This window comes from Podarcis filfolensis, assembly GCF_964270895.1.
Source record: "Podarcis filfolensis genome assembly, chromosome: 15".
In the NCBI taxonomy this organism is placed as follows: domain Eukaryota; kingdom Metazoa; phylum Chordata; class Lepidosauria; order Squamata; family Lacertidae; genus Podarcis; species Podarcis filfolensis.
Window position 1 is genome coordinate 2,796,004 of NC_139618.1, and position 12,356 is coordinate 2,808,359.

Sequence of the window (12,356 nt, forward strand, 5' to 3'; positions counted from 1 at the left end):
CTCGATATGGCTCCTTCCCCTTCCAGCCCCAGAAGCTGAAATCAGACATAGGAAATTTAGCTGACTTGGACACATTTTCCCCGTCAGGGAGCTGAGGGGGAAAAAAAGCTCTAAACTCACCCCGGAAGCTGCCGAAAGTATACCTCTCTGCTCAAAATACGTCTATAAACAAAATCGGAAATGACGTTACAGAACCCCTTATCACGTGCCTGGGCAGCGACGACGTCAAGGTCACCCTCCTCTTCTTAAAGGGCCATGTCGCTGTGTGTGGCGCTGCTCCCTCGGAGGGGCTTGAGAATAGCGGCGGCCGCGGCGGCCTTGGGACGGCGCAGCCTGGCTCAGGCGAGGGCCGGCCGCAGCGGAGACGGAGGAGGGAAGCGCCTGACAGCAGCCGCGGGAGCCGCTACCTTGGCGGGAGGCCTCGGCCTATCAGGTGCGAGGGGCGTGGCCAGAGACGGGGGCGTGGCTTCCGTTGTGGGCGGGGTCTGCGCAGGCAGCACTTAAATAAGGGCAAGAAGGGGAAAGTTGATGTCCCAGAATGTTGCCAGGCTTAGGCAGTCTGAGCTGCTGAGGATTTAATAAGGACAAGAGCAATGGTTATTTATGTGCATGTGTCAGAGCAGTTTATAGCGACTGCAGCCCATAAAATCCATATAATTAAAAGCCATATAAAAAGTTATGACCACAAATCAGGTGACAGTTGTGCGGAGATGTACAGTGGTACCTCGGGTTACAGACGCTTCAGGTTACAGCCTCCGCTAACCCAGAAATAGTGCTTCAGGTTAAGAACTTTGTTTCAGGATAAGAACAGAAATTGGGCTCTGGCGGCGCGGCGGCAGCAGGAGGCCCCATTATCTAAAGTGGTACCTCAGGTTAAGAACAGTTTCAGGTTAAGACCGGGCCTCCAGAATGAATTAAGTACTTAACCTGAGGTACCACTGTATAAGATACAGAGGAAGGGCATTGAATACCCCTGAAGGCAATTTGCCTGGGAATTACATAGGCTGGAAAATTATCTAGGCAGATGTTGCAACCAGCTACAGTGGTACCTCGGGTTACATACGCTTCAGGTTACATGCGCTTCAGGTTACAGACTCCGCTAACCCAGAAATAGTACCTCGGGTTAAGAACTTTGCTTCAGGATGAGAACAGGAATCGGGCTCTGGCGGCATGGCGGCAGCAGGAGGCCCCATTAGCTAAAGTGGTGCTTCAAGTTAAGAATGGACCTCCGGAACGAAGTACCACTGTAATCTCATTGCCTGCATAACAGAAACATAAAAGAGGGAGCGTTTATTGAATTTATACCCTGCCCTTCCTCCCCATGCAGCTCAGGGCAGCAAAGAGAGATACATTTTTTAAAAAACAAATAAAAACATCCTAAAGGAGACCACAGCACTCTGAAAACAGTATCAATTGAAAACATCTAAAACCAGTTATAGTGGAAAACATTCTAAAAAGTTATTATAATGTGTTTCTGTCCAGTGATCTAAAAGTGAAAGAATGATTAGTAGTAGTGACAGGTAGGTAGCCGTGTTGGTCTGCCGTAGTCAAAACAAAATAATAATAAAAATTCCTTCCAGTAGCACCTTAGAGACCAACTAAGTATGTTATTGGTATGACTTTTCGTGTGCATACACACTTCTTCAAATACACAAAAACTCATACCAATAACAAACTTGTTGGTCTCTAAGGAGCTACTGGAAGGAATTTATTTAAATTTTGTTTCGAATGATTAGTAGTTGTATTAAGGGCTCACTATTAGTTGTTACTGATGTTTATTATTATTATAATAGAAAGGGGATTATTGGGTTGTTTTTTGTTTTAAATTATCTATTTTGTGTTTTTTATATTGTGATTTTGTGTTGTGAACCACCCTGAGATCGACAGGTATAGGGCGGTATACAAATTTAATAAATAATAAAATAATAATAATACTTACGAATGCCCTTGATGACTGTTCAGAGCTTGCAACAGATGTCATCCCCTCACGAGCCACTCCAGCTCCTGCTGAAGCGCTCCACACTGTGAGAGGATGGTCAAGGGCACACCTGCCCTCTGGGTCTGCCCTGAACTGGCTTTCTAAACTCCATCTCCCTCTTCCTGTTTCCAGCCTTTTCCCTTTTCTCCCGCGAAGCTGAGAAAGAGAAGGATTCAGCAGAAGGGCAGAGCGAGGCGAAGGAAGAAGACACCATCATTCTTTTGCTAAAGAAGGCCAAGGTGAGGTTCTGAGGCCAAACTGGGATGCGGGAACTTAATCACAGTGGGGTGGTGGGAGTCAACCCACTGGCCTCGCTGGCTGGGGCTAACAGGTGTTGGGGTTCAAAGCATGGAGGCGGGGGGGAAGGGGCACCAGGTTAGCTAGACCAATGTCTCTCCTAACCTGCGGTGAGTCAGCTTCTGATGGTATCTAATACTTCAAATTGTACCTGACAGAGCATAGCGGGCAGTGGTATTCCTCAGTGATTTGGGTGTTTGGGAAAGATTTCCCGGTGCTAATTGGCATAGGAAAATGTCCTGTTCCCATCAGAAAGTTTTCTGATGCCCAGAGAGCGGTGCATTCCATTAATTTATTATTTTGTTACATTATTGCATCAATACCCCACCTTTCCTCCAAGCAGCTCAAAGTGATGTCTATACTTCCCTCCTCCTCCCCATTTTATCCCACAACAACCCTGTGAGGTAGGTTAGGCTGAGAGGCAGTGATTGGCCCAAAGTCACCCAGGGAGCTTCATGGCTGAGTGGGGATTCGAACCCTGGTCTCCCAGGTCTTAGTCCAACACTCTAACCACTACACCATGCTGGTATGGCCTCACATGTAAACCAGTTTGGAGCTGCTTAGGGCTTTTATGTCTTAGTACCAATACCTTGAACTTGGCTAGGTAGCAGATTGGCGGCCAGTGCAAATTGATGGTCTTCACTTGATGGTTTAAACCTGGCTTTCTCTGTTTTTGCCCCCAGCTGAGCATCATGAAAGGAGAGTTGGAAGAGGCAGAGAGGCTCCTTCACGAAGCTGCCAGGCTCTCGCACCAGTCGGACAACAAGCAAGCAGTTATTTATACGTACGACACGGTGAGTCCAGGAGCTGCTTAAAACCCTGCAAGGAAGCCACACCGAATCGGAGGAACGTCTGTCCTGAGATCACAGCACAACATCTTAGCATTATCATTGTAATTATTATGATTCGCTTCCTGTGACGCATCCCAGAGCGATGTACGATGCAGCGAAGATGCAGTTGTACGGGTTAAAAATGTGTAAAACATTTGCACATAGGACAACAGTTAAAGGACAATCGTATAAAAACAGTTTGATGCGGCAACACTCACATACACACTGGTGGGTGAAAATACGGCTACCCATTGTGTTAAATTGGAAAATATGAGGAAGAAGCTCCATAATAATAATTATTATTATAATACATAGCTGGATAACGTGCATAAATTGTTCTGGAGTGCAACATTGAGCAGCCTTAAAGCCTCAGCTTTCATTCCACAGAATCAAAGGTGCACAACTTTCTAGTCCTCCTTGTTTTTCATATGGTTGAGATCTCCACTGATGGAAGCAGAGCAAAGGGACAATTTTTCCTCTTAAAACATCTAAGCAGCTCCATTTTTTTTTGTCTGTTGCAGATGGCGAATTTGGCTTTCATGAGGGGTCAGTTGGATCACGTAAGTAAGTTCAAGAAGAGGCCGACCCCTGTTGCTTACAGAACAGGGAGCGCTCCCTTAAGACCCTAGTTGTTCCTGGGACGGGTGAATCTGTGTTTGTTTTCAAGCCCTTGTGAAAATTCAGCAGAATTTTAGTGCAGTTTTAAAAATCCGAATGTAGATTTTTATATGTTTTTTTGCCTAATGTACACATATTTGCAAAGTAATTTTCCCCTACTGCAATGGAGTTTTGTATACTGTTTTCACAAATAAGTGTATTCTTATGCACACTTTACTGTTTGTTTTTTAAAACACATTACCTAGCCAGATAACTGCATTGCAAGGTTCAGAGAAGCGCAAATTCTAAGGAACAGATGTGTTCTGGTTCTCTGTTACGGAAACTGCAAATTATGTAGGTTCACCTTTAGACATGAACTGATTCTAGCTCTTTCCCTATCTCTTGGCTCTTTTGACCATTTCCCCCTTTTGTCCTCTCATTTCAGGCGGAAAAACTTTTCAAAGCAGCCATGAGCTACTTACTGGCTGGGGACATGAAGCAAGTAAGGATTTTTCTCTGCTAGAAACCTGTCCTGATCTGATCCCAGGTGTCTGGATTCTAGAAACGTGTAATAAGCGAGACAGAACTTTGTAGAAGTTTTGGTGGAATTGGAGGAGGAGAAAGCTAACTTGCAGATTTGATTTTTAAGAAACTTCCATTTTATTTAAGAGATTTATATAGCTGCCCTACCAAGAAAGACCACAGAGTTTACAATGTAGGAACATAACGGTACTGGGCCAGGTGAGCTGATAGTTGCACCTGGTGAGGAAAGGCTAAGCGAAGAAGGTGCTATCCTGATCTAACTTCTGCCCATGCAATTCCTGGAGCACCACATCCTGAATGGGGATGGAATGGGGACATTGGACCAGGGAGAGAAAGGGCTGATCAGTTTTCGGATGGTGGAGCCTAGTGGCAAGGAAGTACTTCTTCATGCAGGGTAGAATCAAACTATGGAATGCAGGAGGCAGGATTAGGCCCTTCATGGAGGGATTAATCTTGATGACTATAGCCCTAATGGCTTTGCTCTGCCTCTGCGGTTGGAGGCAGTTGCTGGAAGCCACAGGAAGGAAGAGTGTTGCTCTTGTGCTTGAACCCTGTTTCCTGGTTTGCCACAGGCATCTGGTTGGCCACTGTGGGAACAGGATGCTGGAGTAAATGGTCATTGGCCGGATCCAGCAGGCTTTTCCTATGGTCTTGTTGTTGTTTAGTCGTGTCCACCTCTTCGTGACCCCCTGGACCAGAGCACGTCAGGCACTCCTGTTTTCCACTGCCTCCTGCAGTTTGGTCAAACTCATGTTCGTAGCTTCGCGAACACTATCCAACCATCTCATCCTCTGTCGTCTCCTTCTCCTTGTGCCCTCCATCTTTCCCAACATCAGGGTCTTTTCCAGGGAGTCTTCTCATGAGGTGGCCAAAGTCTTGGAGCCTCAGCTTCAGGATCTGTCCTTCCAGTGAGCACTCAGGGCTGATTTCCTTCAGAATGGAGAGGTTTGATCTTCTTGCAGTCCAGGGGACTCTCAAGAGTCTCCTCCAGCACCAGAATTCAAAAGCATCAATTCTTCGGCAATCAGCCTTCTTTGTGGTCCATCCTGTGGTCTTAGCAGTGGGGTAAACAGCAATCTTAGCTGGCTAATCTCCTGCAACCTTCCTTTCCCTTCTCCAGGATGACAACGCCATCATAGAGATGTCCCTTAAGCTGGCCAGCATCTATGCAGCACGGAATGAGTAAGTTTGTCTGTCCAGGGGGACGTGGGGGGGCAGTCGGGTTTTGCTGCACCAGCTGCATCCAGTTCCCCACCCCCATCTTAGCATACTTCCATCATGGCCTCTGAAATTTCAGTAGCTGTTCCGTGTTCCCATGCAGGGGAAGGGGGACACAGCTCAGTGATACAGCCCCTGTCTTGCATGAATAATTGTGAGGTTAAATTCCAGGCAGCTGCAGGGAGGGCTGGGAATGTCCACAGCCTGAAACGCTAACAGCAAATCTTAGCTGGAGACAGCCCGTTATTATTGACCTGCCAAATGAATTGAGGAATCTCATCGGCCAGTTTATTTTTTATTTTATCGGTTTGTTAGTGCATTAAACCAAACCTTTTCCTCTAAGGAGCCCAAGGTGTGGCATGCATTGTTTGCCTCCTCCCCATTTAATCCTCACAGCAACCCTGCGAGGTAGGGGAGGCTGAGAGGGAGTGACAGGCCAAAGGTCACTCAGCGAGCTTCATGGCCAGATTTGAACCCAGATCTCTCCCGGGTCCTAGTCCAACACTCTGAGTGCTGCACCGCACAGGCTCCACAGGTTGTTGGAACAAAAACACACCGTATTTTTCTCTCTATAAGACGCACCGGACCACAAGACGCACCTAGTTTTTGGAGGAGGAAAACAATAAGAAAAAAATTCTGAATCTCAGAAGCCAGAACAGCAAGAGGGATCACTGCGCAGTGAAAGCAGCAATCCCTCTTCCTGTTCTGGCTTCTGGGATAGCTGCACAGCCTGCATTCGCTCCATAAGACGCACACACATTTCCCCTTACTTTTTAGGAGGGAAAAAGTCTTATAGAGCAAAAAATATGATATTTCAGTTGTTTTACGGAATGTACAGATAGAGTTTCATTTAACCGATTTAAGTAACGCAGCCCTAAAAACACACCCTCCTCCCAAGCAGCTTAGCAGTAAGAAAACACAATGCAGCTCCCCATTTTTGGATTGTGGTGGCATCCTTCTCCCCACTTACTTTATTTTTCTGGTTTAGGGACAAGTTGGCCCTGGCTGGCTACGAGTTCTGCATTCTGACCCTGGAGGAGAAGGTCGCAAAACAAAAGGACATCCCTCTTGATGTTTTACCAGGTATGGTAGGAAGGCAGAGCAGCTGCTTTGCATTGTAGAAGGTCCTGGGGGTCCAGTCCCTGGTGGCATCTCCCGGTAGGGCTGGATATGTTCCCCCGCCTGAAACTCTAGAGCAGGCATCCCCAAACGCGGCCCTCCAGCTGTTTTGGGACTACAACTCCCATCATCCCTAGCTAACAGGACCAGTGGTCAGGGATGATGGGAACTGTAGTGTCAAAACATCTGGAGGGCCGAGTTTGGGGATCCCACTGCCAGCTAGCATAGACAATGTTCTACATCAGGGTTTCCCAAACCGGGGTCTCCAGCTGTTTTTGGACTACAACTTCCATCATTGCAAGCGGCGGTCAGGGAACTGTAGTCCAAAAACAGCTGGAGACCCAAGTCTGGGAAAGCCTTGTGCATAGTTTCAGACACCTCTATCACGATCCCATTCCCTAAATACAGTGGTACCTTGGGTTACAGACACTTCAGGTTACAGACGCTTCAGGTTACAGACTCCGCTAACCCAGAAATAGTACCTCGAGTTAAGAACTTTGCTTCAAGATGAGAACAGAAATCATGTGGCGGCAGCGGGAGGCCTCATTAGCTAACGTGGTACCTCAGGTTAAGAACAGTTTCAGGTTAACAACGGACCTCCGGAATGCATTAAGTTCTTAACCCGAGGTACCACTGTAAATAAAAAAACCAAATGTAGTAGTACCCTTATCAAACTCAGTAACTTGGATTGGTGTTCACAATTCCTCCCCGATTTCCTTTCCAACAACCCTAAGTCAGGGCAGAGGAAGAGAGGGCAGCCCAGAGGTCACCCGAGGTTTATCCTTGGATGATTTGAACCCATTACCGACACACGAATTCAGAAATGTGTGTCCTCACCTCCAAAATTTGCCTCCTCCTCCCCAGTACACCCCACTGGCTCTCGTCGCCACTCTCTTTCCCCCTCCTGTTCCCCACAGAGGAAGAAAAATCCAACACCCGTCTGCTCCTGGGGATGACCCTCGACTCGTACGCCCGCTACCTCCTGGCGCACAGCCAGGCAGCCGCGGCCCAGAGGATGTACGAGCGTGCGCTGCAGATCTCCATGGAGGTTCAAGGGGAGACACACCCCCAGGTGAGGGCGCAGCATGTGAGCAGAGCAGTTGTGTTTTGGGAGTGGAGAACACCGATCTTTCTCCGCAAACAAAGCTAAGCGTCCAGACCGTAGCTCTGGGAAAGAGCCTGCGCAATGCATTTGGGGAACTTCCAGTTTTGATTCCCAGTACCTCCAATTAAATACGGACGTGGGTGGCGCTGTGGGTTAAAGCACAGAGCCTAGGACTTGCCGATCAGAAGGTCAGCGGTTCGAATCCTTGTGACAGGGTGAGCTCCCGTTGCTCGGTCCCTGCTCCTTCCAACCTAGCAGTTCGAAAGCACTTCAAAGTGCAAGTAGATAAATAGGTACCGCTCTGGCGGGAAGGTAAACAGCGTTTCCGTGCGCTGCTCTGGTTCGCCAGAAGCGGCTTAGTCATGCTGGCCACATGACCCGGAAGCTGTACGCCGGCTCCCTCGGCCAATAAAGCGAGATGAGCGCCGCAACCCCAGAGTCATCCGCGACTGGACCTAACGGTCAGGGGTCCCTTTACCTCCAGTTAAAAAAAAAAAACATAACCTGCAAGTTATCAGCTGGTGGGATCCTTGCTGGATATTCCTCTGCCTTAAACCCAGGAGAACAGCTGCCAGTCAGAAAAGAAGTGGAGCAGGACTGGCAAGGGCCGCAGTCGAGAGGCCTGGAGGGCCACACTCGGCCCCTAGCTGGCCTGAGGTTCCCCCCTCCCCGATGTGAGCAGATTCACGCTGAAATGGGCCTCTGGTCGCCCTTTAGATGTTCTCAGAGCAGATCATGCTCTTGCTAGATAGACAAGCAAGAATGGATGAGGATGGATTCCTTTTGATGAGAGATCGTCTCTCCTGCTCCTCCCCCCCCCCCCCCGACACAGACGGTGGTTCTGATGAACGATTTGGCGACGGCTCTGGATGCTCAGGGCCTCTACGAAGATGCCTACGCACGAGTAAGGAGGGCGTCAGAGCTGGCCCAGCAGACAGAGCACCCAGAGACCTACGTTGTGTTGAACAACTTCGCTGGGATTCTCATGCACAAAGGTGGGTTGTAAAAGGGGGGGGGGGTTGAAGGACAGCAGGTGGGGTGGAATTGGCATTTAACTGGAGAGCTGTGATCAAAAACAAGAACAATTGTCCCCCCCCGCCCAACCTCCCAAATAGTCCTCTCAGTCTATTACGGTCAACGCCTAGTACAGTGGTGCCTCGCAAGACGAAATTAATTCATTCCGCAAGTTTTTTCTTCTTGCGAGTTTTTCGTCTTGCGAAGCACGGTTTCCCATAGGAATTCACTGAAAATCAATTAATGCGTTCCTATGGAGACCGCTTGCCAGGCTGGTGGTGCGGAGAAGGGCTTTTCTCCCCACCGCAAGCCTTCAGGACAGGTCCGGGAACAGAGGGGAAGGCGCGCAGCGCTTCTCCTCTGTTCCTGGGGCTTGCGGTGGGAGGAGGGTTTTTCCTCCCCACCGCCAACATTCAGAACAGCATTCTGAATGTTGGCGGTGGGAAGGAAAACCCTCCTCCCACCGCAAGTCTTCAGGACAGCCATCCGAAGGCTGCCGCGGGGAGGAGGTCTCTCCGCCCCACCGCCAGCCTTCGGAGGAGCCTTCCGAAGGCTGGCGGCGGGAGTAGGTCTCTCCGCCCCACCGCCAGCCTTCGGAGCAGCCTTCCGAAGGCTGGCGGCGGGAGGAGGTCTCTCCGCCCCACCGCCAGCCTTCGGAGCAGCCTTCCGAAGGCTGCCGGTGGGGCGGAGAGACCTCCTCCCGCCGCCAGACTTCGGAGCAGCCTTCCGAAGGCTGCCGGTGGGGCGGAGAGACCTCCTCCCGCCGCCAGCCTTCAGAGCAGCCTTCCGAAGGCTGGCGGCGGGAGGAGGTCTCTCCGCCCCACCGCCAGCCTTCGGAGCAGCCTTCCAAAGGCTGGCGGCGGGAGGAGGTCTCTACGCCCCACCGCCAGCCTTCGGAGGAGGTCCGAGGACAGTGGGGAAGACGCGCTGCGCTTCCCCGCTGTCCTGGAGATTTCCCTATGGGCTTTCATCTTGCGAAGGAAGCCCATAGGGAAATTCGTCTTGCGAAGGGCATCGAAAAACGGAAAACCCTTTCGTCTAGCGGGTTTTTCGTCTTGTGAGGCGTTCGTCTTGCGGGGCACCACTGTATCAAAAAAAGAAAACTTAGTACAAATATATAAAATACTGTGTTGTTATTTTATTAGTTTATTTATATCCCGCCTGTTTCCCAAGGCAGATAAGGAGGAAGTTCTTATTTGGGCAGCACATTAAGTTGAAACTGTGGAACTCCCTCCCACTGGAGGAAGCGATGGCTGCCAACTTGGATGGCTTTAAGAAAGCACTGGACAAATTCACGGAGGAGGAGAAAGCTATTGATGGCTACTAGCCTGGATGGGCAAGCTCTGCCCCCACAGATGGAGGCAACAAGGCTTCTGAATATCACTTGCTGGAAACTGCAGGAGGGGAGAGGGCTGCTGGGCTCCAGCCCTGCTTGTGGGTTTCCCACAATGGGCATCTGGTTGACCACCGAGAGGACAAGATCTAGCAGGCTCTTCTTGTGTTCTTAAGTCAGCTTCCTAGGCTACTCTGCCCTGCTTCCAGTTTCCCTCAAATAACTCCTCTCCGCTCTTTTGGTCAAGGAGGATGCCTGTATTAACATCCTTGCACTGTTAACCATGGAATTGTAGAGTTGAAGGGAGCCTAAGGGTCCTGTAGTCCAGTGTTCCCCAACCTTGGGCCTCCAGCTGTTTTTGGACTACAACTTCCATCATCCCTCGCTAGCAAGACCAGTGGTCAAGGATGATGGGAATTGTAGTCCAAAAACAGCTGGAGGCCCAAGGTTGGGGAACACTGCTGTAGTCCAACCCCCTGTGGTGCAGGAATCTCAGCTAAAGCATCCATGACAGATGGCCATTCAACTTCTGCTTCAAAACCTCCATTGAAGGAGAGTCCACCATCTCCCAAAGGGGACGTCCGTTCCACTGTGGAACAGCTCTTACTTTCATAAAGCTTTTTCCTGATAATTAGAATCTCCCTTCTTGTCACTTGAATCCATTGGCTTGAGTCCTACTCTCCAGAGCAGGAGAAAACAAGTTTGCTCCATCTTCTATGGACAGTCCTTCACGCAGTTGAAAATGGCTGTCGTCATCTCCTCTCAGTCTCCTTTTCTCCAGGCTAAACGTACCCAGCTCCTTCAAGCGTTCCTTGTAAGGCTCTGTTTCCAGACCCTCAGTCTCCTTAGTCGCCCTCCTCTGCACACCTTCCAGCTTGTCGACATCCTTCTTAAACGGTGGTGCCCAGAATTGGACAGAGCATTCCAGGTGTGGTCCAACCAATAATAATATAATATATTAATTTACAATTTATACCCCGCCCATCAGGCTGGCCTCCAACAAAGTATTAAAATACAGTAGTCTGTTAAACATTAAAAGCTTCCCTAAAGAGGGCTGCCTTCAGATGTCTTCTAGTAGGCTGGTAGTTCTTTGACATCTGGTGGGAGGGCGTTCCACAGGGCGGGTGCCACTACAGAGAAGGCCCTCTGCCTGGTTCCCTGTAACTTGACCAAGGCAGAATCGAGCGGGACATGACTTCCCTTGAGCTGGCCACAGTGCTACCTCCGGTTGCGAACGCCTCTGGTTGCGCACGCTCCGGGTTACAAGCTCCGCTAACCCGGGAGTAGCCGCTCCTGGTTGCAAACTTTGCACCAGCACGCGAGCAGAAATCGCGCAGTGGGAGGCGCCATTAGCGAAAGCGCAGCTAATGTTACAAGCGGCTTCCGGTTACGAACAGACCTCCGGAACGGATTCCGTTGGTAACCAGAGATACCTCTGTACTAGACTTCTGTCGATGCAGCTTAGTATGTGCAACCAAAATCACATCTTCCAGTCCCCAGTTGCCTCAGTTTCCGGCAGACTTTGTGAAGCGCTATGTACATAAATGCATCATAGGATAAAATTGTGTTTCTGTCACAGGGGTACTTACCTCATTTGCTCTCCCCCCCCCCGCTTCTCTCCCACAAAACGCAGAAGAGTATTCATCGGCGAAAGCTGTCTACAAAGAAGCCCTGCAGAAGGCAGAGGCAGCTGGAGACGGGGCTTCCGTCAGACACATCCGGAAAGAGCTGGCCGAGCTTGCCAGGCGGCAGAGGAAGGGGCCAGTCTCTACGGCCAGTTCCTCAGGAGAAGAACAGAAGTGATGGAGGTGGCACAGGAGGGAGAGGGTAGCGCAAGCGTCGGCCGCAAAACCCTCAGAAGCACAGCATCTCCCTTTGCGCGGCATGGACAGGTGTGTTGCGGGAAACACAAAGCGACCCCATGAAGCATCCCTGGCAAAAAGGCCAAGAGGGGTCAGTGGGTGGGAGACCCCAGGAGGCTGGGGTGAGGTTGTGCCATCGAAATATACGATGCGGGCAGGCGTCTCCGTAAATCTCTGTGCTGGGAAAGGAGACGAAAAGCTACGCTTTGCATCTGAAAACTGAATAAAGATGACTGCAGCTTAAGGGTGGATCTTTAAAAAGAAAGAAAGAGAGTCGGCAACATTTACTCCGAGGCCTGGCACCGGCCCGCTGGAGAGGGTGGGTGTTTAATCAGGGTAAGGGCACTGAGGAAGAAAGAAGTGGGTGGCGGAATGGGAGAATTTGCTTCCCTTTCCGTTTCTTCCTCCTCCTTCCCCGACCCCAGCGGTTCAGAGGAGCTGGTGGGAGCCAGTTCAACTC

General features: G+C 50.0%; 2 protein-coding genes across 3 annotated transcripts in view; one reads left to right on the forward strand and one right to left on the reverse strand.

Moving 5' to 3' along the window:
• Positions 1-428, reverse strand: part of ZSWIM7 (zinc finger SWIM-type containing 7) — a 49,734-nt gene extending 49,306 nt beyond the window's left edge. Inside the window, exon 1 of one of the 2 annotated variants that reach the window (XM_083588077.1) lies at positions 210-428. The gene's annotated coding sequence lies outside the window, so the exon portion shown is untranslated. Of the gene's footprint in view, positions 1-120 lie in introns of both variants that reach the window. The other variant, XM_083588076.1, reaches the window with a different exon arrangement.
• On the forward strand, positions 256-12,140 carry TTC19 (tetratricopeptide repeat domain 19; the record flags this gene model as incomplete). The annotated part of the gene is made up of 10 exons (XM_083587900.1): positions 256-433; positions 2,111-2,217; positions 2,959-3,069; positions 3,627-3,665; positions 4,148-4,204; positions 5,366-5,427; positions 6,452-6,546; positions 7,500-7,654; positions 8,520-8,682; positions 11,668-12,140. The coding sequence occupies 10 exons, from the start codon at positions 256-258 to the stop codon at positions 11,835-11,837; spliced, it is 1,137 nt and encodes a 378-aa protein (XP_083444026.1). The 3' UTR covers positions 11,838-12,140.
• Between the last annotated feature and the right edge of the window lie 216 nt (positions 12,141-12,356).